The sequence below is a fragment of the Belonocnema kinseyi genome, chromosome 7 (genome assembly GCF_010883055.1).
Source record: "Belonocnema kinseyi isolate 2016_QV_RU_SX_M_011 chromosome 7, B_treatae_v1, whole genome shotgun sequence".
In the NCBI taxonomy this organism is placed as follows: Eukaryota; Metazoa; Arthropoda; class Insecta; order Hymenoptera; family Cynipidae; genus Belonocnema; species Belonocnema kinseyi.
This window is the reverse complement of record NC_046663.1, coordinates 47,095,151-47,122,669: the sequence shown is the minus strand read 5'-3', so window position 1 is coordinate 47,122,669 and position 27,519 is coordinate 47,095,151. Positions and strand designations below refer to the sequence as shown.

Genomic DNA, 27,519 nt, shown 5'->3' with positions numbered 1-27,519 from the left:
GAGAAAAAAAATTATTGACAAAGCTTATCTGAAATTGCGAAACAACCCTATTGGACCCTTTATCCTATACCATCTTGAATTTGACATTGAATTTACTTTTTAGTTTCGCTTATATCCACTTTTTATTCGATTCCAATCCACATAATCATGATTTTATTATTTGTCCAAACTTTAGGGGAGCACTTTTCTAAATTTGTCAAAAAGTTTGCCCCGAAGTTTGAAAATGACGATGGAAACCCCCTTGATTTTTAAGCTAAATATTCCTCGACTCCGAACGGTTCTTCTTTGAATCTCGCAGACCCAGTTTCTCCACAGACATTTCCCTCGGAAGTGAGAGCACTGTATTTCCTATTAAATCTATTCCGATTTCAATAGAAATTTAGTAAACGACTGTCGACGGAAAGTAGAATCTTAGGATGAATAATATCACGATGGCGCTTCAGCTGCAAAATTGTTTATACCACAATGCGATACTGCACTGGCGTGTCCCGATCGTACGGATGTCATTGGAACACCCAGTTCCCACTGATCTTTGTTGGGATCGTAAATTTCTAATATATCTAACATTGTCCCGCCAGTGTACCCACCTGAAAATTAAAAAATATGGATAAAAATCGGTTTCTAATTAATTAAAAATTCATTTTTAATTTAATAAATAAAAGAAATAACAGAGTGTTTTAAACAGTTTAATTGTTTGGAGAAATTCTCAGGAGCATAAGAATATGCTCGACCTTTATGTGCTTAGAGAATTTAAAGAGTATTTATAAGCTTTATGAATTAGGATTGAAAAAATTGTATCTTTTATCTTTATTAATAATAATTACATTATTTCAATTTCGAGGAGAAAATTTATCGCTTCAAATCGGAAAGGGAGCTTGATTTGTACGAAACCAATCACACACCTAAAAGATTAATAATATTAATAACAAATCAAATTTGTTTCTACATTATTTTTAAAAACTTTTTATTAAAGTTTTCTAATTAAAAAGATAAATTTCGAACCTAAGAAATAAATGTTTAACTAAAATAATGAATCATCAACCTCAAATAGGAATTTTGTACCAAATAGTTGAATTTATAATCCAAAAAATTAATATTCTACAAAAACAGACTCATTTCCAACAAATTACATGAATTTTCATATAAAAGAATGACTTTTTAAACAAAAATAGAAGACTTCAATTTTATAGTCAAGCAAACAATTTTCAACCGAAAAAATTAATTCTGAACTACATAATTAATTTTAAACCCAAAAAATAAATTTTTTATTAAAAAAAGATACTGTTTCCATAAAATGTATCAAACCAAAACTAGAATAGTTCAACTTGTAGTTAGAAAAGTAAATTTTAAACAAAACAACGAGTTTTCAGTAAAATTAAATAATTTTTAAACTAAAAATATATATGTTCAAACAAAAAAGGAATAGTTACATCTTCAGCTTAAAAAATTAATTTTAAACTAAACAGAAACGAATTTTCAGCTAAAGAAATTAATTTTTAATCACAGAGATGAATTTTGAAACAAAAATATAAATTTTTGACCAAATAGTAAAATTTTCAACCCAAAAGATGAATTTTCTATTTAAAATATTCATTTTTCACTAAATAATTTTTTCCAAACCAAAGAAATGAATTCCTAAAAAAATAGATAAATTTTCTACAAAACAGAACATTTTTTGACGAAAAAGATTACATTTCTATTAAGAAAGGTCAATTTTACACAAAAAATGAAATAGTTAAAGTGAATTTTCAACTAAAATGATAAATCTATAACTATAAAAAATAAATTTTTAACCAGATACATGAATTTTCAACTAAAAAGATACATTTATTACCAAAAATAAAATATTAAAATTTTCAATTAGTAAAATAAATTTTCAACCAAAAAGATAAAGTTTCAACTAATAAGAGTACTGTTCTACCAAACAAGACGAATTTTCAACAAATAGTTGAATATTCACTTAAAACAGATACATTTTCAACTAAAAAAAGAAAAATGAAATTTTCAAGTAAAAACTTAATTTTCAATCAAATCAAAGTAAATTTTCAACGAAAAAGTACAAGTTTCAACCAAGACGATTAAATTTCTGTCAAAATGATAAATTTTCGACAAAAAATAAAACACTTAAATTTTCAGTTAGTAAAATAAATTTTCAACGAAAAAAGAAACGATTTTTCAACAAAATAGTTAAATTTTCAACCACATAAATTAATTTTCAACAAAAAAGATAAAGTTTCAACTAATAAGAGTACTCTTCTACCAAAAGTAAGCAAATTAATTCTAAATAATAAAAAATAATTTTCAACCAAAAAAATCAATTTTCAACGAATAAGATGAATTTTTAACCAAGTACATGAATTTGCAACTAAATATTTGAATTTATAAAGGAATTTTCAACCAAAAATAGGAGTTAGGCAAAAAAGAATCCGAAAGATTTTATGGTAATTTTTTTATACATAATTTTTTCAATATTTGAGGAATAATTTAAATCATTTAAAAAAATATTTAGAAGATTTTTTTTAAATTCCAAAATAATTTATAATTTAAAACAAGTGTACAAACTTTAAATTAGAGTGTAGATTTTTTAAGAATTCGAAATAAAATTTTGAAGATTTTTAAACATTTTGAAATGTTTTAAAGTAATAACAAATTTTCTTGAAATTCCTAGGAATATATGAATATGTACTTAAATTTTAAGAGAACTTTTAAAAAGATTTCAAAATATTATAAAAGATTTCCAAACTTCTCAAAAATGAATCCGGAATAATTTAAGACAATTGTAGGTATAATTCGAGGTAGTTGATAAGAAATTTAGGAATTTTAGAAGTTTTGACGTACATTACAAATATTTTACAACTCTGAAAGAATTCCGAAAATTTAGAAAATGTTTTTCAACTTTCCTAAGTGTAAAGTCATAAATATAATTTTTTCCCCATTTTTTTTAAATCCTGCAAAATAAAAAAATCTTAGAAATTTTCTAGATACTTTTTGAAATATTTTAAATTTAAAAAAAAATCTTTTTTGAATTTTCTTGAGAAACCTAAATTCTAATTACTTAACCTTAAAGCTGATAAAAAAAAAATAAACTTAAATAATAGTTATTCAAAATTTATATTTTGTATTAAACACTATTATTCTCTTCAAATGATAATTTGCCTAGATTTTTTTTTTCTTTGACATGAACAATCTTTTTTAGTTTAAAATTCGTCTTTTGTTCAGAAATGAGCAAAAAGGATAAAATTTCTACGAAAAACGTGATATTTGATATTTCAACCAAAAATTATTTTAATTTTATACCAAAAATAGTTTAATTCAACCAAAAAATATGAATTGCCAACAAAATAAACGATCTTTTAAAGAAACACATGAATTTTCAACCAAATATTTGAAATTACAAAGGAATTTCCCATAAGTTCGAACTTTTAATGAAATACAGGAATTCTAAACCAAATATTTAAATTTTCTGTTTAAGAAGATAAATTTTGAAACAATCATGCACGAGTTGAAATTTCAGCTAAAACGCATAATTTTTAACTATATAATTACATTGGGGAAAAAAGTTTTTCAACTAAAATGATCAATCATCAACCAAATAAACTAATTTTTAAAAAATTGGTTCCACTTCCAACTAAGTACTCGAATTTTCAACCAAAAAGGATTTTAATTTTATACCAAAAATAGCTGTATCTAACCAAACAAAGTTGAATTTTCAACAACTTTGGTTTTGGAAAGTTTCTGAAAATACATGATCTGTAGCAACTCTGTAATTTGAAAAAGTAAATGTTTATTTCAGTCAGAATTATTTAAATAAAAATATATACAGTCAATTAGCTATCAATTTCAAAAGCATTTTTTACAACTGCGACAAAATAGTCTCTTTAGTGCCATTTTTGAAAAAAAGTAGCAAAGTACATGCCCTTAAAAAATAAAGTAAATATTTCTAAATACTGACCAAAAGCGTACAATTTTCCTTCAAGTACAGTAATACTGAGAGCACTTCGAGCAACTGATATACTGCAAACTTCTTCCCAAATATCACGATCGGTGTCATATCGTTCGACCGAACTTGTTTGACTTTTACCGTCATATCCTCCAACTACATATATATATTGGCCTAAACTTGCTACTGCAGGTCCCGAGCGTCTAGTCTTCATTGGCGAAACCATTGTCCATTTATTGTTCTCAGGGTGATAACATTCAACCGAGTTCAACCTGTCTCTCCCATCGAATCCCCCAACTGCATAAAGTAACCTGCACACATGTACAAGATTTATTTTAAAAATGGTTTACATTTTTTCGCGGCCTTATCGTAAGAGCATCAATTTTATATCAAAATTGTCAGATTTCATTTTATGTATTCATTACTATCACTACATGGGCGGCACGTTCACGTTTCTGGATTTTTATTTCATACAATTAAAAATAAAAATAATTTAAGAACCTATTATCTAACTAATTTTTGAACACTAAGTTTCAAAATTTTGTTGAAAGAATAATAATTAATAATTGAAGCAGGAAAAGCTAAACGGTGCAAAGTCCACTTTTATGAAAAAATTGAGATACTTTCTCGCTTTTTTAAACACAACAGGGTGCCCACCAGATTGAATTTTCCAATTTCCACGATTGTTCTCTGAGATTTCGAAAAATTTTCCTGACAGGAAAGTATTATAAAAGCGAATAAATAAATAATAATAAATAACTGAGAATAGAATTCTATTTTAAAAGAATGTACATTGAAGAAATATTGATATTGATATGATGAAGTGCTTCCTAAATAATATTAAAATATATCAATTTCTATTTTCCCTGACAGCTACTGCATTTCCCTAACAAACTTTTTTTCCCCTGAAATTTTCCTGCCTTCCAACCTGACCTATTAAAGTGAAAAAATTAAGGTTTTGATTTTTTTACCCGAAAATTTAGTATTTAAATGCATTCAAATCAAAGGCGGATGGGGCGGTGACACTCAAAATTACAAAACAGTTAGAATTGCATCATTTATGATTAAAATGTCAAAAAACGTACAATTTTAGAGCAATAAAAATGGAATATTTGCAAATTTGAATTTTGAAAATTGATTCATTCAAAATTCAAAGCGAATTTTGAAGAATGTCAAGAGAATCAAAGAAAACATTCTTACGATTCTTGAAAAAATTTCAAATTATTTTTCTGTTTCTTTAACATTAATTGTTAGAGAAAATTGTAAAAGATTTCGAATTATTTAAAATTATTTCCTCAAATGTAGAAGATTGCAAAATTGTAGAACTAATTCGAGTAAGTGAAAAAGATATTCAGAAGTTTGAAAAATACTTTAAAATAATAATAAACTTCAAAACACTTTCAAGCAAATGTTGAATTTATAAAAAAGTTTATTTTTGAAAATTTTGTTAGAAAAATGGGAAGCATTGCAATTTAGAAATTTTGCAATTTTGCAATATCAAAAAAATTTAAGAAAAAAATTCAAATAGTTTTAAGTGATATTAAGAAATCTTGTAACAATTAAAAAATAATAGAAACTTGTAAAGATTTCAAATTAAAACAAAAATAGAAGCTTTTTAACCATTTTGAAAGGTTTCAAGAGAATGGAAGAATTCTCTTAATATTCATAGACAAAATTAAAATGATTTTTTATTCGAAAAAATTAATTTTAAGTATTTATAAAGATTTTAAACTACGTATAAAATTGTCAAACAACAATCTGAAAAATTTGAAGACAATTCTTTTTATTTTGCTAGATTTCAGAAAATTTTAGAAAAATTGAATTATAATGTCAAGAAAATAGAAGAAGAAATTCTTAAGATTTCTGGGAAAAATTTCAAATGATTGAAAAAAAAATTAATTTAAGGATAAAATTATAAAATGTTTCAAATATTTTCCTCTTATTTCGAAAAGAGATATTTAGAAGCTTTTAAAATTTTGTAAAGCAATCGTAAACTTGAAAGGATTTTAGAATTTTTTATACAAAATGTAGATTTTAAAAAAATATTTTAAGCAAATTTAAAAGCTTTTTAAGATTTTTGAAAGGTTCAAAGAAAATTTAAAAAAATATTCTTAAGATTCATGGGAAAGTTTCAAGTATTTTCTTCTTTTTTTATATAAATTTTAGGGAAAAATTGAAAAAGATTTCCAAACATTCAAAATTATTCCTGACATATGTTTAAAAAAACGCAAAAGATTTTACAGCAAAAGTTTTCAAGTTTTGCAATATTACCAAATTAAAAAAAAGTCGAATACACTTAAGGGATTATTTAAATCATTTAAGGTTTTAATGATTTTTTATTTTGAAAAATTAATTTTAATAGAATTACTTTCTATAAGTTTGAAAAAGAATCTAAAAAGCACCCGCGCGATTGGTCACAAAAATGGTTGAGGTCAAACTCGTTATATTAAAAAAATGTAGAAAAAATGTAATAATTTTAAGAGATATTTCGAACTTTTCAGCCGACTAAAAATAATAAAAAATTATAAAGATCTCGAAAAATATAAAAAATGCAGATTTCGAAAAAGGAAGCTTTTTAACAATTTTCGAATTATTATTTTCTTTTTTTAATTTTATTTAAAGACAATATTTTTAAAATAATTTTTAAATATATTTTCAAGGCTTAGAAGTTCTGAAATAATTAAAAAAAGTTCTTAACATTCAAGGGAAAATTTTTGATGATTTTTTGTTGTATGAAAATTTAATCTTTAAAGAAAATTGAAAAAATTCAAAAATAGTTCTAAGAACGTTGATTATCTCATGGTAATTTAAAAAGATTTGGAATGATTTTTCGAAATTAAAAAAAAATCGAGTCAGTTTAAAAGATATTTAGGAATTTAAGTGGTTTAAAGACATTATTAATATTTTTTATATTTTAATCTGACCCGATTTTTTTCGAATATTTTGCAGAATCCTATCAATAATTCTTTTTAAATTCTTTAGATTCCTTTACAACACATCTGAAATCTTCAAAAATCTTTTTGAATTTTCGCAAGAATTTTAGAAAAATTACATTTCTATAACTTTAAAAACAAACTGATAATACTTATTTCTTCTTGAAGCTCAGAAACAAATTTTAGCTCGAATTCAAGTGTTCAATAACTTTTTAAAATAAATAATGATTCGAAATTTATATTTTTTATTGAATATTTTTACGCTCAGATCGAAAAACTAACACACACATGTAGAGCGCGATTGATGAGGCTACTATTAAAAAAATGAAAGCTGACAAAAAGTAAGAAACTTTTATAATAAGGCAGCTAAAAAATAAAAATATTTTTTTTTTTTTTGTTCATTACCCTAATCGACACATTAAAAATAACAAATGCGTAGAAAAATTATACCTATTAACAACTGCAACACCATGTCCTAGCCGCTTAACGTGCATTGGTTCAACCGTGTGCCACGCATCCTCATCAGTATCATACCTTTCTACAGTATTTTGATAATAGCGACCTGTACTACCTCCAACTGCGTACAATAATCCGTCCATTACAGCCACTCCAACTCGATTTCTCGTCCGGGACATAGGACTGCAGGGTCTCCATTGATCCGTTACTGGATTGTAACTATCCACCCAATCACTATCATGCGTGGTCCTTTAAAATTTATTTATTAGTTATTAATTTTTTATTCTTTCATTGTGCCACCTAGAGTTCCTAAATGCCGAAGAATTTATGTTTAATTTTCATTTAATTTATTTAATTTGAAACTATTTATGGTGCTCGTTCAAGAATTTATGTAGAGCAGATGCTCAGCATTTAAGATCGAAAAGAGAATTTACAGAGCATTTACGACAATTCAGGCATTTATTGTTTAGACAAATGTATATCATAATTAATACATATATTTTTAAAAAAACATTCTAGAGTGAAATAAACATTTACTTTTTTTAAATTAGAGTGTTGCTACAGATAATGTAACTCCAGAAAGTCAGAGAATGTCAGGGAAAATAGGAGATTTTCGGAAACTAAAGTTGAAGTTAATTTTATTATTACGGTTAAACATTGCAACTATTCGGTTGAAAGTTAATCTCTTTTGGTTGAGGATTCAAACTATTTTGTTGAAAATTCATCTTTTTTGGTTGGATATAACTATTTTTTCTATAAAATTAAAATCCTTTTTGGTTGAAAATTCAAGTACTTAGTTGGAAGTGGAACTAATTTGTTAAAAGTTAATTCATTTGGTTGATGATTGATCATTTTAGTTGAAAAACTTTTTCCAAATTTAATTATTTAGTTAAAAATGATGTGTGTTAACTGAAAATTTAACTCGTGCATGTTTCAAAATTTATCTTCTTGAATTGAAAATTTAAATATTTGGCTTAAAATTTCGGTATTTAATTGAAAATTCGAATTTTTGGAAAAATACCTAAGCTTCTTGGTGACTAATTCCTCTTTTTTGTTAAAAATTCTTTTATAAATTCAAACATTTGGTTGAAAATTCATGCACTTGGTTCAAAATTCGTATATTTTGGTAGAAAATACATCTTATTCGTTGAAAATTTATCTTTTTGGTTGGAAATTAGTTTTTATCATTTAAAATTAATTTGCTTACACTAAAAATGTATTTTTTCCATTTTTTGTCGAAAATGTATCTTTTTTGATAGAAATTTAATTTTTTTGGTTAAAAATTAACTTATTTGGTTGCAAACTTTACTGTTTTGTTGAAAAATCCTTTCTTTTTTGGTTAAAAATTTAATTTGCAAACTGAAAATTTCAGTACTTTATTTTTGATAGAAAATTGATCTTTGTAGTAGAAAATTCATGCATTGCGTTACAAATTAAAATTTGTTTCAGTTGAAGATTTATAATTTTAGTACAGAATTCAAATATTTGGTTTAAAATTCCTGTATTTTATTGAAAATTCAAATTTGTGGAAGAATATTTTAGCTTCTTTGTTAATAATTCCTATTTTTGGTTGAAAATTCCTTTATAAATTCAAGTATTTGGTTAAAGATGCAAGTACTTTGTTAAAAATTCGTCTATTTTGTAGAAAATTCGTCTTATTGGTTGAAAATCGACATTTTGGTTGAAATTGAGCTTTTTCTTATTTATTTGATTGCAAATTTTACAATTACGTTGAAAAATTTAGATTGATTTTATTAAAAATAGAGTTTTTACTGCAAATTTAATTATTCTATTTTTAGTTGAAAATTTATCTGTATTGGGTGCAAATTAATTTTTTTTTTGAAAATCCGACTTTTTTGGTAGAAGATTACTCTCATTGGTTGAAACATCATCTTTTTGGTTAAAAATTAATTTCTTAGGTTAAAAATTTAACTATTTTGTTCAAAAATCGTTTCTTTTTTCGTTGAAACTTTATTTTTGTAACTTATAATTTAAGTATTTTATTTTTTGTAGAAGATTTATCTTTTTAGTTGAAAATTCATGTATTTGGTTACTAATTAATTTTTTTTTAGTTGAAGATTGATCATTTTAGTCAAAAATTCACTTTTCATTTCACTATCCATTTTTTGTGAAAAATTTATCTTTTTAATATAAATTTAATCCTTTTCGTTAAAAAATATTCTGTTTACTCGAAAATGTTTCTATTCTTTGTTAGGAATTCATTTCTTTGGTTGAAAAAAAATATTTCATTAAAATTACTTTTTTTTTTAATAGAAAATTCATCTTTTGGGTTTCAAATTCTACTATTTGCTCAAAAATTTATATTTGTGGTTCGAAATCGATCCCTTTGATCATTAATTTTATTGGATAAAAATTAGTTTCTTTTTAGTTGGAAATTATTTTTATTAAGTGAAGATGTATCTATTCCATTTTTGGTTTGTCAACTTATCTTTTTTAGTTGAAAATTTATATATTTGATTGAAAATGTATCTGTTTTTGTAGAAAATTCATCTATTGGGTTTAAAATTTAATTATTTTGTTTAGAATTCATTTTTTTGTTTCAAAGTTGATTGTTTTAACTAAAAAACCAATTCTTCTATGTTTGGTTAAAAAATCATTCTTTTCTGTTTAACATTTATTCTTATAACATTTGAACTATTTTAGTTTTGGCTGAAAATTGATCTTTTATAAATGAAAATTCATGTACGTTGTTGATAATCAGTCTTTTTTGGTAGAAAATTAATCTTTTGGGTTGGAAATTCAAATAAATATTTGGTTAAAAATGCATCCTTTTTGATCGAATTCAGCTATTTTTGGCATAAAGTTAAAATCCTTTTTGGCTGAAATATCAAATATCACATTATTCGGTAAAAATATACATTTTTTATTTGAAAATTCAAGTACTAAGTAGGAAGTGGAATTACTTAATTGTTTTAAAAGAAAATTGAACTCGTACACGTTTGGTTCAAAATTTATCTTCTCAAGTTGAAAATTCAAATATTCATCTTATTAGTCTTTTTGTTTGAGAATTAGTTTCTTCTTATTTAGAATTATTTTTTTTTAACTAAAAATGTATTCTATTTTTTTCGAAAATTTATCTTTTTTGATAGACATTTCATATTCTGGGTTAAAAAGTATACTATTATGTTGAAACTTTACTTTGATTTTATTGACAATTAAGTTTTGTTAATGAAAATTAAATTATTCTATTTTTAGTTGAAAATTTAACTACATTAGGTGCAAATTCAACTATTTGTTGAAAAATTCCTCTTTTTGGTAGAAGAATACTCTCATTAGTTGAAACTTCATCTTTTTGGTTAAAAATTAATTGCTGTGTTTGAAAATTTAACTATTATGTTGAAAAATAAATTCTTTTTTGGTTAAAATTTAAGCATTTTATTTTTGTAGAAAATTGATCTTTTTATTTGAAAATTTATGTACCTGGTTAAAAATTACGTTTTTTTTTATTTATGATTGATCATTTTAGTTAAAAATTCACTTTAACTATTCCATTTTTTGTGTAAAATTAACCTTTTTTAATAGAAATTTATTCTATTTCGTTAAAAAATGTTTTGTTTTTTAGAAAATTTAACTGGTCTATTTTTTGTTAGAAATTCATTTTTTTTTGGTTGAAAAAAATATATTTAACTAAAAATTCTATTTTTTTCTTAGAAAATTCATCTTTTGTGTAAAAATTCTACTGTTTGGCAAAAATTCATATTTTTCGTTGAAAATTCATCACTATGATTAAAAACATCTACACTTTACCTAGCGTCAGGTGAATTTTTAACGAAATAGTTTAGTTTTTAAGCTGAAAACCCGAATATTTAAGAAAACTGTTGAATCCTAAACCGTAGAAGATGAATTTTCAACAAAGAAGGATGACTTTTCTGACATAAAAAAATGTATTTTCCATTCATTTTCTACCAACATTTTTTTCAAAAAAAAAATACATTCGAATGTTAAAAAACTAATTTTGAACCCGTTAAATTCAATAAAAAGACGATTTTTTAACAAAAATAGTTGAATTCTTAACAAAAATGAAACATTTTCAACAACAAGATTAATTTTCAACCAAATAGTGGAATTTTCAACTTAAGAAAAATACTTTCTGAAATTCCCTGACCTGAGAAGAGGGTAAGTTTTTTGCCAATCGGAGAATAAAGCGAAACACAGGAGAATATAAAGAAAAACTGCCACCACTGAAATAATCTAAAATAAAAATAAAAAATACTTTACCCGGTTTCAGGTATATTATTTCGTCCACCCACTGCGTAGAGTACGCCCTTGACAAATGCACATCCAAGTCCTGACCGTGGAACAATTAAACTCGCGTACGTAGTCCAAGTTTTATCATCGACATTAAACCCCTCCAAAATATCTAATGACTTTCCGTAAAATCCTCCTGCAAGGTATATTATTCTTGGCATATTATTAGGTGTCCTTTCTTTAACCACTGGCCTTTTATGAAGAGTTAATTCTCTAAATATTTGCGCAAGATACTCGCGACATGCCGGGACCTTTTTCAAAACATCACAATTTATCATTTGCTCTTGCAGAAAATTTGGCGTGAGGTATTGACATCGAACGGCTTGTAAAATATGTTCCATTTTCGGTCCTCTTGCTTCCTCATTGTATTTTACCCACTTTAAGACGGCATTGTAAACTTCCCGCTCTTCTTGAACATTTAGCTCGTCCTTCTTTACGAGAGCCACCAGTCGCACGGCCGAGAGTTGCAGAAATTCATCTTCTTTGCAAATTTGACTAAAGTTTTGTACAATGTATTGATTAGCTTTTACAAAAAGCTTTTGGCACCCATGTTGTTCAGCGAAATCAGATATTCCTATTGCATTGGTTGGATGAAGTTGTTTTTCCAAAAATTTGCAACACGCTTTAATGACCTTGGTCACCTACCAAGAAAACAAATATATATATTTATGGAAAATTCTAAGGGGCCGTTCAAAAACTACGCCATGCTGGGTCATCAGGGTGGCGATTCCACGAACGATTTCAAATTCCAAGTCATTTCCGGCACAAGTTTTTTAATTTTCCCGGTCAGCTAAAAGTAACATTCATATTCACCGCAAAACGAAAATATTTTAATTCATGATGTTCATTCTATACAAAATATTGTAAAATAAATGAATTTTGAAATAAATACTGAAATTTTCACTAGAAAATATAAATTTCCAACAACAAACGGAATAGTTAAGCTTTTAGTTGAAAAAATTAATTTTGAACATGTAAAAAAACGGCAAATAGTTCAATTTCAACCTAACTGCTGCATTTTAAAATAAAATTATGAGTCTTCAACTGAAATAGTTAAATTTTCCATAAATAACCAAATTAATTTTCACTAAAAAATATAAATTATAAATCTTCAACTGAAATAGTTAAATTTTCCATAAATATCCAAATTAATTTTCACTAAAAAATATAAATTATGAATCAAAACTTAAATAATTAAATTGTAACTTAAAGAAAGTAATGTTTAACAAAACAGATGAATTTGCAACTAAAATTGTAAATCTTTAACTGTAATTATTGAATTTTTAAGCCACAAAGATGAATTTTCAACAGAATAATTGAATGTTTGACCAAAAAGGTGAATAAAATTCATTTCTACCCAAATCGAACAATTTTCAACTGAAAAATATCATTGTTCAACCAAAAATTAAATAATTGAATTTTTAATAAAAAAAATAAAGTTCAACGAATGAGATAATTTTTCAAATAAAATGATGGAATATTTAACTAGAATAATAGTTTCATTTTGAGCATAAAAAAAATTTTTTGAACCAAAAAAGAAAAAAAATTTCAACAAAATAGTTCAACTTTCTGCAAAAAAATCCTTTTCAACCAAAGAAAAAACAAGTTTCAATCAAATAGCTCATATTTCAAACAAAGAAATAATTTTTTAATTAAAATGGTGAATTTCCCTGTAATAAAATTAATTTTTTACAAAAGAGTTATAACCTCAACCAAGTATTTTTATTTGCACCCTAAAAGATGAATTTTCAACTAAAACGATAATGATTTAATTGGAATACTAGAATTTTTAACCGAAAAGAAGAATTTTTCAAAGAAAATATCATTTTTCAGCAAAAAAATCCTTTTCAACCAAAGAAAAAACAAGTTTCAATCAAATAGCTCATATTTCATCCAAAGAAATAATTTTTTAATGAAAATGGTGAATCTTCCAACAATAAAATTAATTTCTTACAAAAGAGTTTAAATCTCAACCAAGTAATTTTATTTTCAGCCTAAAAGATGAATTTTTAACTCAAATGATAATGATTTAATTGGAATATTAGAATTTTTAACCGAAAAGACAAAATTTTTAAACAAAAAGATCATTTTCCAGCAAAAAAATCTATTTTTTTAAACAAAATACGTGTATTTTCAACAAAATAGTTGTTTTTTTCAAAACCGATGTTTGTGAATATTTTATAAAAGCAGTATCATTGTAAATCAAAAATACGAATTGTCTATAAATTATTTTATTTCAATTTTAAATATAAATTGATACAAAAATATTTCTATTTTTTATGAGTAATTTTATTGGACGAGATAATCGAAAATTCGCTCTATCTCTCATATTCTTTCTATACTTACCGACATCAAACAATATTTAATTTTAATAAGAATTAAAGAAAAAAGTTTGTCCTTAACCAAATAGTTTAATTTTCTACCAAATTGTTGACTTTTTAAGCAAAAAAAAAACGAATTTTATACAAAACAGCTTTGTTTTCATAAAAAATGAATTTTTTACAAAGTTGTTGAACTTTAAACCTAGTAGTTGATTTGTAACCAAAAAAAGAATTGTTCACGAAATATGTTTTAGTTAATTTATGGATAAAAAACTATTTTAATTTTTAATAAAAAACATCGGAATTCAACCAAAAAATACTAACTTTCAATCAAATAGTTAAATCCTCAAACTAAAACAGATTCATTTTCAACTAAAAAGGATGATTTTTTAACGAAAAAAATTAATTTTTCTACAAAAAAAAAGACGAATTGTTAATAAAAAATGCCATAATTACATTTCTATTCAATATACTTAATTCTCAACTAAAAAAATTAACGAATGTTTAATAAAATTCAACGTTCAACCAAAGTGTTAAATTTAAAAAAAAAGTGTATGTTTGAATCAAGAATATTAATTTTCTACAAAAAAATATAAATTATCAACAAAATACACGAATTTTCTAGTAAAAATATACAAGTAGATTTTTCAACGATAATTATAGTTTAAATTAAACTATTCTATTAAAAAATTCTTTGATCAAAAATATAACTATTCTGTTGAACATTCGCCCTTTTGGATCCAAATTCATCCTTGTGTAATGAAAATTCAAGTCTCTTTTAAATATTATTGTTTTTGGCTTGAAAATTCAACTATTTTGTTAAAAATGCAACCGCTTTTGTCTAAAATTGAATCTTTTTTGTTTCCGACAATTCGCCGGTTTTACTGTAAAGTTCAACTAATTGGTTGTAAATAAAACTGTGTGGTTGATAATTAACTTTTTGTTGTTGAAAACTTGTCTCGTCGGGTAGAAAATCCGTATTTTTGGATTAAAAATTTAGCTTCATTGGTACACAATTTCTTGGCTAAAAAATCATTTTTCTTGGTTATAAATTAACTGTCTTGTAAAAAATGTCTTCTTTTTGGCTTGAAGGGTTGAATGTTAATCTCTTTTGTTTGAAAATTCAACCATTTGACTGAAAATAAATCTCTGTAGGTTTACAATTAAACTATTTGGTTGTAAATGTATCTGATGAAAAATTAATTTGTTGATAATTTAACCATTTTGTTGAAAATTTAACTATTTTTTTGATAGTTCAATTTATTTTCAACTTGAAATTTTTCAAGCGTTTTATATAGAATTCAATATGGTACTTGGTGCATTAATTTTATTTAAAAGAATGTATTCCCCTGTTATGAGATCATTTTTGGGCGTTGACAATATTCAAAATACCGAGAAGTAGTTTCGAACGGTCTCTAATAATAATGCGCATTCAATATAATTGCCAATGAAAAACATACTTGAAACATATTGGCAGCTGGTAGCAGTGAACAAACTGTTATTTCAGTCACTCGTATTCGACCGGTGTACATAAAGAACAGTAATCGTGTCATTGATGTTGGACATACTCCATGTAGTTTGACCCTTGTCATTTCACTCTCTTTAAGTCCTCCAGTAAACATGGCCTAGAAAAGAAAATTGTATCAAAACTTAATTTTCAAAATTACTCATTAACTAATCACCTTATTTGTGCATTTAGTTGAAAATTCAAAATTAAACTGTTCTTATTGTTGGAAAATTTGCCTGCCTTTTTAGAAATGCGTAAAGTTTTATCAAATTAAACTCTTTAGATGGTTTATTTAGAAAATTTCAATGGTTCTGAAAGGACTTTAAAGAATATCTTTTTCTTAAAATCTCCTTCGTAGCATTTTTTAGGCCACAAGAAATGTGAAGTAATTGTAAACCATCTCTAACATGTAGTTATAGCTTTGTCCTTTAAGTCATTTTCAAAAAGACTTCAGAGATACTGGTCGTGTACCCCGAGAATGGAAAAAACCAAATAGAAAATTCTAAATTCGGAATATTTGTTCTTTTTAAAATTGTGTTTCGTTATGCAGATAATAGAAAACCCGGAAACCTACTTAAAGATAAGTAATTTATATCAATTTATTATAATTTTTTGATGAAAAGGAAATTTTAAACCTAAAAACTACAAACGCGAATATTTTGTTGGAGGGGAGGGTCTCTTCTTATCATAAATTAAATATATATGTTTTTGGCGTCGTGTCCAGAGGACGGCCGGGTATTAACAAAAGGGATCACATAAACTCCCATTTAATACAAAGGCTGGTGACCTTCTCAGCTTAAAAACATAAATCAAGACGACTCTCTCGGTTCCAGTATTACCCCCCCCCCCTTCGAATCCTCCCTTATCAACTGAAGTTTGGTGGGACTGACGTTAGAACTAAAATCTCCACCATATAACGAATTTCTACTTAACTTGGACATGATTTCGACTCGCAAAATAAACTTGTAGCATAAACATGGTGATTGGATATATAATATAAACAATAAATAATACAAACAATTAAACAGCCTCGGAAAGGACCGGAACTTTAATTAACAAAAGGCTTGCACATGGTAAATGTGAAGGTCAAGTTTCAGGCGACGAATGGAGATTGGGTGTTTGGAATGCTAGAAGAGTAAATGATCTCAAGGTAAAAGAATTGCGAGAAACTATGCATGTAAGGAAACTAGATATTTTATGTGTGCCTAAAACAAAGAAAGAGGGATGCAAAAGTAGAGACATAGAAAACGGCGTGTAGAAAGACAGATTTGAAATATGGCCAGGAGTAGATATTGAGTCACATGGTAGGCAAGGAGTAGGTCTTATTTTAAATAAAAGAGCGAAGCAGCATCTCGGAGATTATGATTTCGTATCTCCCAGACTGCTGTGGGCTAGATTGAAAATAGGAATCAGAAGATTATTTATCATAGCATGCTACGCGCTACTTAATAGTGATCCCAGAAAAGTAAAATACGCCTTCTGGGACAATTTAAATGATACAATAAATATTTGCGATCGTGGTGAAAGAATAATTCTGCTAGGAGATATGAATGGATGGGTAGGCATCCAAAATCAGGATACACAAAAAGTATTAGGTAATTTTGGGGATCCAAGAACAAACTATAACGGAGATAAATTAGTTGTCCAAAGGAAATAGCCACAGTATAATCGACTTTGTTGTTGCGGATGAAAGGCTAAGAGAGCTGGTGAAAGATACAAGGGTCAACAGGGGTTCTGAATGCAATGCTGATCATAACCTTCTGATCTCCAAAATTAACTGAGGTCGGGGATGGAGAAAAAAAGAGAACCAAGAAAACAAAACAAACGCGAATCAAAATGGAGAACCAGTCCCCTGCAACGATTGTACGTTAGTGTTAGTTCGCCAGTGGACTAAGTGAAGCGTGCGGCGCAGATGGCGCTGGGAGTCTTTCCAGTCTGTTTTTACATGGCAGGAATAGGCAAAATGATGTGAACTTGTGATAGGTTTCAATCGTAACTTGGAGTAACTGAATTTAAAGTATTTTTCAACTCAAGAAACAAAATTAAACTTACAATCATACCAAATTTTATTATTGAATTCCAAATACGCCTATCAAATTTATATAAAGCAGTTTTGTAAAAAATAGGTTTGAAAAAAACATGGTGAAACAACAAATTTATATTATAAAAAATTATAAGAATTAACAATGTCAGATGTTGGTATAAATTAGTAATTCGTTAGCAACAGTAGCTCTAATACAATAACAGATGATTTATTGGGATAAACGAATTAATCAATTAATTGAAGGATTAATTAACTTAAAAAACTTAAATTGAAATAAATAAATTAAGAAGGTATAGTTTTTATTTGTTTTTTTTTAAATCTTTTTATGAAAGAATTAAAAAAATTAAGATATCGTTTCAGTTTAAGATAACATGTTCCATATTTCTTATAAAAATACATACAGTTTTTATTCAATTTTTTATATTTATACGAAAGAATTTAAAAAAATAAAAGTATAGTTTCAATTTAATATAAAAAGTTCAATATTATTTATTAAAATACAGTACTTGATTGGTTTTTCATATTTCTACCGAAGAGTTTTATAAAATACAGTGTTTATATAATTTTTTTTATTTCTCTGCTAGATATTTTTTAGTGAAGATATCGTCTGAGTTTAAGATAAAATGTTTTATATTTATTATTCAGGGTAGCCGTTGGCCCGAAAAATCTGAAAACCCGGGAAATGACAGTGAATTTATTTTTTAATCGGGAATTTTACAAATTTTTAGAGAAAAAAAAGTTCTCCAAGTTTGATTTCAGCAGTTTTTTAAATCATTAGTTGAATTTGAATCCTTTTCAATTATAACATCATTCAGTTTATAATGCGTAATCTGAAAATCTTATAATTTACAAATTTTCTATTTTAAGTTTTCAATTTTAATTTAAAGAACTTTAATACGCAGTCTTAAATACTTGCATATTTAATTAAATTTTGTTTGATAAATCTGTGCTTTAAGTATTAAAAGGGAACAATAATTTACTAAAAAAAAAACGATTTGAACTTCGTTCAACTTTAAAGAATTTCCAGATTTTAACGTTAAAAATTAAACGTTTTCAACTCGAAAGTCTTAGTGTTTTAAAAAATCTAAGCTTCTCATTTAAAATTTATAAATTATTTTTAATTTAAAAATAACTTCATAATAATACATTTTTTATAAAATATTGTTTGAGTCTGAAATATTAAATTTTAATCTATTCAATTAAAAATATTTTTATTGAGAAAAAGAATAATGATTGAATAATTAGAAATATTTCACCAAATATTTAAAAGCAAAAAATTTGAAACTGAATTGTTTTACATAGAAAGCTTTGAATCTCTAGATTTTCGGAGAGGTTTTAAATTTTTAACGTTACAATTTTAATTGTTCTATTTAAAAAATGTTTTATTTGTAAGTCATTTTGTAAAATTTTTACGTATATATAATAATTGAACACTTATTATTTGTAGACAAAATTTGAGTAATTTTAAGCGGTATTTAGAAGTTTTAAAAAGTTTAAAAATTAATTTTGAACTTGAAAGGATTTAATTTAAAACAAAATGTAGTTAAGAAAGAAACTGGAAGATTTTAAGCATTTCTTTTTTATTTTCAGGATTTTCTAAAAATTGCAGGAAAAATTCGATTAATTTTAAAAATTAGAATAATTCAACTTATAATTTAAGAAGTTTTTTTAAATTTAATTTTTAAATTTTTAACGTTTCTAGCTTAAAATTGTTTAAAATGATATAATATAAAAAAATGTAAAATTAATTGATGCTTTAATTTAGAGCATTGAAAATGATAACGTGAATTAAATTTTTACCATTTTTGTCTGAATCTTTGAAATAATTAATTTTTAAAAGTTAAAATTTCTAAATTTTGTAGTTTATCTGCATTTTATTAAGAATTGTTAAATTGAAAAGTGTTAGTACCTTCAATTTTTTACACTTAAATTTTATTGGCCGTGAAAAATGTTTCTGAACCGAGAAAATATCGGGAATTTTTTTCTTGGATTAAAACGGCCACCCTGTTATTAAAATACTTAGTCTTTATTTAATTTTTAATATTTCTACAAAATAATTTTAAAATATAAAGATATAGTTTCAGTATCAGATCAAATCTTCTATAATTTTTATTAAAATATGTAGTTTTTATTATTATTTTTTTTTACAATTCTAAGAAAGAATATTTAGAAATCAAAATATCGTTTTAGATAAAGATGAAATGTTTCATATTTTTCATTAGAATATGCACACTGTACTTATTGGAATTTTTATATATCTGCGTAATTTATTTGTTTGAAATGAAAATATTTATATGCAAAGATATTATTTTATATCTCACAAACAATTCAAACAAAAATATCAAAACATTAATTGCCAATTATTATATAAACAACAATAATATTAAGACTATTAAATTAAACAACAATCAATTATTGCAACTTCCAGAACAGTGACTCCATCCTCTGAAATCGCGTTTCGCTCCCACAAAATATCTTGTGTAGAAAAAATGTCTCACGCATGCCGCATTCGGGTTTTACAACAAAATTTTCTCTTAAAATGGCTTTTTGTCGGGCTCTAACATTTTCTTTACCTTTTGGCACATAAAAGAAATTTTATTTTTTGTAGCAGCTGTCATAACCTGATATTTACATGCAGGAGTAACACACCGCATTCTACCCATTTTTGTTATTTTAGTGCAAGCTTTTAAAGTAGTAAAACTTAAAAAATGTTCACACTCTAATTGGTTATACATAAAACCGAATGCCATTGCAAAAAATATTAATCAAATTAATTTTTCACTAATCTTTCCTATGCTTGCCATATAAATATAGGCTGGAAAGACTCCCAGCGCCATCTGGCCTCCACGCTCCACTTGATCGTACTAGTGAACTAATGTCGATGCAGGGGGCTGTGGAGAACCAACAGAAACCGGATCTGCGAATAGATTTCCAAAATAAGATAATTGAAAGCATAGATAGGGCAACATGTGAGGACCTTATATAAAACAAAGATATAGAGGGCGCATGGACAAAGTTCCGGGATATCATTGTTAGGCGTGCGATCGAAGTGTGCGGTACCGCGGTTTTAGGAAGAATGTCTGGTGATGCGTGATGGAATGATGAAATTCAGGCTGCTCAAACAGCAAAGAAAGAAGCGTACAGGGGAACTTTGAACATCGCAGGTCTTACCAATGAGGAAAGAAATAGAGGTATAAATGATTCCATACACAAAAACAGAATACTCAAACGATTAATTAAGGAAAGCAAAGATTAAATTAGAGCAGAAGAGAATACAAAACGACTTTGAAGAAAGCCAGAAACTGCTTTATAAAAAAAGAAGGGAAACAAAAGTACAGTATTTGTCAACATGAGAAATAGTAATGTCTATTTTAGGGGAAAATTCGGAAATGAAGCTATAGGGCACCACATCTGCGATGGTGAAGACGATGCGTTAGAAAACTCAATTGAGAAAATCTGTGTCACTGAGGTTAGGGATATAATTAGGAACTTGAAAAACGGTAAGGCTGCCGGGGTATACGGCAAGTGGGTTTATGCCAGGAAGGTCATGTATGGATCAAATATTTATTATAGTTTATGGAAAATTACAGAAAAAAAGTTTGAGAGTAGGAAAAAGTTTTCTATGTACGGGTAGCAAAGCGAGTGTAAGGGTAAATGGGAACATGAGTGACTGTTTCGATATTATTCAAGGAGTTAGACAAGGATGCGTTATGTCTTCATGGTTATTTATATTATTTATGGACAAGTGTTTATGAATGGCTCTTTTCGACAAAGAGGGTGTAGATCTCGAAACATTAAGGGTACGTGGGTTAGCGTTCGCAGATAATAAGGTTGTTATGGCAGAGTCAATCGCAAACTTGCTAAGAATGTTGAATAACTTGAATACAAGCATGAAGAACATGGGCCTCAAAATTAACGCAAATAAAACAAAAACTATGGTGTTCGAAGGAAAGAGTGAGAAAACACTATACAATATTTTATTAAATGATGAGAGAATTCAACAAGTTGATAAATTCGTATACCTTGGTAGCTTATTTACTAGGGACGGGAAGATAGATGAGGTGTTAGATAGACGCATAAACGAAGGTAAGAAGGTTATTGGTTAGTTAATTTACTGAAAGAAAAGTAACTTTTCCTGGTCACCAAAGTGGCTTAACTTTTCCCTGATTTCCAGGTGCCACCGTGACAGAATAATAATTATTTATTGTAAATATACCTTGAAGTAGGGGCTTCCTGCTGCTAAAATAACCTTGTGCGCGTGAAGTAATTCAGAACCAACTTCTAGAATTACATCAGTCAGCATATGATGATCACGCATCACAAACATCATCTGCATGGCTTGCTTCAAATGTTGTGTCATATAAAACGTCATCTCCCCCAGCTTACTTTTTTCTTCAGCAACGAGACTACTATCAGTGTCGTCATCTTGTTCAAAACGCGATCCATTCTGGAAACATTCATATTCAGGAAAATCTTCTTCTTCCATCAAGCTGTGCTGAAATACATATTATTATACAATAACAATTATTTGGCTAGCTGAAATATAAAAATACTCTATCATATTAAAAAAGTATAACAAGGCTGTGGCCGCAAAACTTCGTTTTCAAAAATTTCCTGACCTTTTCCTGACTGTTAATGTTTAAACGTAAGAAATTTTAATATTGTAACATTTTTAGCATCCAACCTTTAATGAACGGAATAAAACAATTTCAAATTTATTTCAAGAAATTAAGAATAATGTGTCTACCACAGAAGATGAATTTTCAATAAAAAATAACCAATTTTCAACAGAACAGTTGAATATTCGAATGGCCGAATTATGAAATAAGAAAGATTATAACTTCAACAAAAATTATTAATTTTCTATCCAAATAGACAAATGTTCAATAAAACAGTTGAATTTTCGACTAAAAAAGACTCTTTAACAATATAATTAAATTGTCAAAACTTTCTAGAATTTTTTACTTACTAATATAAATTTTCAACAAAATAGTCAAATGTTCAACCAATGAGATGAATTTTTAACTAGAATTATGAATCTGCAACCAAAAAAATATATGTTTAATAATGCAATTCAATTTTGAGCAAAAAAGATCAATTTTCAACAAAAAGTCGAATTTTCTACAAAAAAGTTGATATTTCAACTCACAGATATTAATTTTTTACCAAGAAGACGTATTTTCAACAAAATAGTTGAGTATTCAACCAAAGAGATCAATTTTTAACTAAAATAATGATTTTCCAACGAAAGAAAATTAATTTTTAACAAAGAAAAAAATGTCTATACAAAAGTTTAATTTTACAATGAAAAAGACGAATATTGAACAAACAAGCATTTTTCACTCAAGAAAGAAAGAATATTTATCCAAATTCTTGAACCTGTAAGCGAAAAGACGAGTTTTTCGTAAAACAGATGCATTTTCAGAGCGAAAATATAAATTTACAACAAGAGTTTATTTAAAAAAAAAATCTTATTTTCGACTGAACAGTTGTATTTTTAACTAAAAGAGAGGAACTTTTAAGCAAGAAGATTACATTTCTGCACCAAAAAGGACGAATTTTCAACTAGAAAAGATGAATTTTCAAACAAAATAGTTTAATCCGCAACCACAAAAGATTAATTTTTAAAAAACAGTTGTATTTTAACAAATATAAAATTTCTATCAAAAGATGAATTTTTAAACCAAAAAGACGAGTTTCCAAAAAACAGGTGAATTTTGTATCAAAAAAATTTTACTTGAATGTTTAACACTATAATAGTTAAACTTTTAACAAAAATGTTAATTTTTTACTACAGAATTGTAACTTTAACCAGGAGAGGAAACTTAAACTACGAATAATAAACTTTCAACCAACAGAGGAACAGTTACAACAATTTCAACCAAAGAGATGAGACATTACAAACATTTTTTTTCCAAGAGCTTGGTTCAACTTTTGCTTAGGCATTTGAAATTTCCATTTTAAAAATCTATTTTCGACCAAAAATGGAATCGCTTTTCATTTTATTATCAGGAATTAATTTTTAACCAGAAAAATGAGTGTTCAACAAAGCAGATAAACTTTCAAGCAATTAGATGAATTTCCAACTAAAATGATAAATCTTCAACTGGAATAGTTAAATTTTCTGTTAAAAAAGTTAATTTAGAAAAAAATCTCAACCAAGGAGATGCATTTTCTATAAGAAATGAATTCTCAACAAATAATGTAATAGTAGAGATTTCTACCAAAAATTATTTTTATTTTCAATAAAAAGCAATTAAAATTTAAAAAATAGATTAATCATTAACCAAATAAAATTAATTTTCAACCAAATAAAAAAAAAAGATGAACTTTTATACTGAAATGTCGAATTTTCAAACATTTAGTTGGAATTTTTCTCCAAAAAATATTTCAGTCACCCAAGTGAGGAATTTTCATTAAAAAAAAACACTTTTATTTTTTGCACAGTTAAAAAAATAAAGTTTTTTAATTTCAATTGTTCATTTATTTAAAAAATTAGGAAAACAAGTTGAAGGACTAGAAATATATAGGAAATTTAGGTGAGAGGCAAACTCCTGATTTTATTTGATTAAAAACGAATCTTTTTTACAACTTTTTATTTATATAAAAAAGATATTCCATAAGTTTGATGCGGGCTAACCCATTTTTTTGGTACAGATAAATTTTTCTTCATGAAAATTTTATTTTTTTCGGAAATAATGTAAAATATCATAATTCAGTAATAACACTCTTTGTCAGACTTCTTAAGTCTGCGAACTATTTTTTAAACATTTATTTATGAAAAAAAATTCTTCCTGCCTCAAAAGTTATTTAGCCCGCATACAACTCAAAAAGTATTTTCCTTGTGTTAGTACAAATTTAAAAAAATTCCAGTGTGGATTTATTGAGAAAATTGACTTTTAAATTTTTAACTCCTTGAATTTTTCAAGTTTTTATAAAAAATCCATTATATACACTGATTTGATGAGAAAATATTCATATTTATTTCTTTATTTCATCTAAAAAAAATTACGATTCTACCATAAAAAATGAATTATCAATCCAAAAGTACGAACTGTCACCAAAATAGTTGCATTTTCTAATAAAAATGATTAATTTACAACAAAAATATTTTATTTGATACAAAGGAACTAAATTTTCAAACAATATAGTTGAATCTTTAAACAAATTGTATAATTTTTAAGCTACAAAGATGAATTTTCAGCCGAAAAAAATTGAATTTTCAAATACACAGTATCATTTTCAACAGTTAAAGATGAATTTGCACTCCAACTAGATGAATGCTCTCAAATAGACGAATTTTCAACAAAACAGTTGCATTTTCGCTCAAAATAATTCAATTTTCAAGCTAATAATTAAATCTTTAACAAATTCTGGGATTTTCTACCCATAAAGGTGAAATACCAACTAAATAATCGAATTTTCAGGCAACAAACAATAAATTTCAAACAAGAAGAGTTTAACTTTTATACGAAAAGTGGATTTTTCAAAAAAAAAATAATAATAATTCTCAATGAAAAATATAATAACAGATATTTCAGTCAAAAGAAAACGAATTTCCAATAAAATACATGCTATAAAAAAATGAATTTTTAATATATCAGTAGAACTTGGAACCAAAAGGACCAATTTTCTACCAAAAACGAATTTTCAACAAAATAGTTAAATTTTTTAATCAAAGCAAACAAAAAAATAATAATTTTCAAGAAACTAGTTAAATTGTCTACTACAGAAATGAACCTTCGACATAAAAATAATTTATTAACAGTTGAATTCAACCAAGAGAAAAAAATGCCAACTAATTTGTAGAATTTTCTAACTTAAGAAGCTACAATTCTACAATAGTTGAATTTTCTATTCAGAGATACTTTTCATACAAAAAAAAAATTGTTTTCAACCAAATAGTTGAATTTTCCACCCAAAAAGGCAAAGTTTCGACAAAAAAGTGATAATTTTTTAACCAGAAAGACGAATTTTGTAGAGAACAGTTGAATTTTCAATCCGAAAAATATAAATTTTTAGCAGAAAAAGTTCCTTGTCAACAAAATATTTTAATTTTAAACTAAAAAATATCAGTTTTCAAAACAAAAATGAAGTACTCAAATTTAAAGTTGAAACTATCGACTTTTAGCCAAAAAGAATGAATTCTCAATAAAATAGTTTGGTTTTCAAAAACAAACCGATTTTTTTTACATAGTATAACTAAAAATACCTAATGAAATAAAAAAACAATATTCAAAATTAAATTTAAAACTTTCAAATTTTATTATTTATTATCCAAAAAAAGATGTTTTTTGAAACTACTATATGAATAGTATATTGCACTTTTTAGTAATATAAATGATAATATTGTAAAACGTAAAACTGCGTTTATCGATACGTGAAATTACTCGTAATTATTATGAAAAACGTAAAAGGTTTGACAGTTTTTCGTCAAATTACCTGAATATCCAACCAATGTACACAAGTCTACACAAGTAAGTAAGCACACCAGTAGGGTAAGTTTTTCAACGCAGTGGAAGCTTGCAATTAGGTTGTATCACAAAATGCCTAATCGCTATTATTATTTGCGAAAAGTACAAAAAATTGCTAAGATTATCATATGCGCGAAAAGGACTGAACTGCGAAGCAGCGGAATCGGAAATGATTTCATGTATGTCAAGAAAAACTGATTTGTAGGTTATGATTTTCAACTCACGTACCCCCTGTACCGCGCACCAAAATTTCGATCATAACAATGTTCCAATTCAAACATACTGTACATATTATGTACAATATATACACACTTTTAAGTACATTTAAATCGAAAATTAATATCAAAAAGAAATGAAACTAAAAATAATCAATGTAGAGATCATACAGATCGTATAATATCATAACCTAACAAAAATTGTATACGCCACATCAACACGTTAAGTCAACGTACAGTAACACATGACATCTAACATAACCTAACAAAAATCGTATACCACATCAAAGATTATGAATTTATTAGAGAATCTCTTACACTGCTCATCAGGATAACTTTTTCAGTAAGTCTCATTTATCATCATTAATCAAATTATTAATAAAAAATAAAATAAACAGAATAATTAGTGTTAAATGGAGGTCGAAAGTAAAGTACTATGGATTAATTTCAAATCCTTGTCAAACATTAAATACCAGTTATCAGCTGATATCTATAGTATTGTGTCTAAATCAAAAACAATGTAGTTACAATAACAAAGCTTTTTTTGTCCACGCAGTGATGAATTCTAATTTAAGCATATGTTTTAAAAGTGTTTTCAAAATAAAAATATTACTTATTAGAATATACTCACATTTTTATCGGCTGCGAATGTAGATCAAAAAGTTGAGAGACGAAAATGTAAAGTTAGTCCATGCCTTGCAAGAGACTCATCAAAACACTTTAAACACAAGCAAATCATCGATTGTGGTCTTCATCTTTTACTGAATCTTTTAAAAACTATTTACGCGACGAAATATTTTTTTATTACCTCAAAACGCCTGAAATAATCCAAATTTATCTGCTCAAGTCCGTGATTAGAAAGACCTGATCTTCCGTCTTAAAAGATGATAACCCTGAATTGTCCACTGTCGCTGAATAATCCTGCGACACTAGAAAGCCACACTCGGATTACGATAACACACGATAACATGACGTCACACTAATCATGATGATTGACGGATTTCTTATTCACACAAAAAAATGGCTCTTTATCTTTAAATTTAAAAAAAAAATCATTCAAATTGTGAGTAGTTTTGATTCTGTGACTCGTATATTAATTACTATTATTTGCACAATTCACACATTTATATTATTCTGTCTTTTCGCAATAAACATGAATCAATAGATTTTTGAAAATTAAAATTGCAACAGTGAAATCAAGTATGGGCATATTTACTATTATTAACAATCGAGAGAACATACCTTTTTTTATGGTTATCACTCACTTGTTGCACATTTTCACAGAATAAAAAAATATAAACACCTTGGACGACGAGCGAGAAAGTTAACTAAGCAGTTAAAAAGTATTTCTTGAAGTGTG

At 26.3% G+C, this 27,519-nt stretch overlaps 1 protein-coding gene across 5 annotated transcripts; it reads right to left on the bottom strand.

Annotated features, from left to right (window-relative positions):
- Positions 1-27,519, bottom strand: LOC117177480 (kelch-like ECH-associated protein 1). Of its 5 annotated transcripts, none has more exons than XM_033368204.1 (9): positions 27,402-27,519; positions 26,968-27,088; positions 26,791-26,877; positions 21,687-21,965; positions 15,380-15,544; positions 11,569-12,239; positions 7,324-7,578; positions 3,953-4,251; positions 1-587 (listed from the first exon to the last, which is right to left on the bottom strand). In XM_033368204.1, exons 4-9 carry the CDS (start codon positions 21,954-21,956, stop codon positions 427-429), a joined length of 1,821 nt encoding a protein of 606 aa, XP_033224095.1. In that variant the 5' UTR covers positions 21,957-21,965; positions 26,791-26,877; positions 26,968-27,088; positions 27,402-27,519; the 3' UTR covers positions 1-426. The 5 variants fall into 5 exon arrangements, with proteins under 5 accessions (XP_033224095.1, XP_033224096.1, XP_033224098.1 ...); XM_033368205.1 differs by having other exon boundaries at positions 21,687-21,960; XM_033368207.1 differs by lacking the exons at positions 26,791-26,877; positions 26,968-27,088; positions 27,402-27,519 and adding an exon at positions 25,913-25,947.

Excerpts from the sequence above, each read along its gene's own strand:
- LOC117177480 (XM_033368204.1), bottom strand. The coding sequence starts at position 21,956 with ATGGAAGAAGAAGATTTTCCTGAATATGAATGTTTCCAGAATGGATCG. Across the intron at positions 7,579-11,568 it reads AATAATATACCTGAAACCGG|GACCACGCATGATAGTGATT; the intron begins GTAAAGTATTTT and ends TAAATTTTAAAG. Across the intron at positions 588-3,952 it reads AGGAAAATTGTACGCTTTTG|GTGGGTACACTGGCGGGACA; the intron begins GTCAGTATTTAG and ends TTTAATTTTCAG.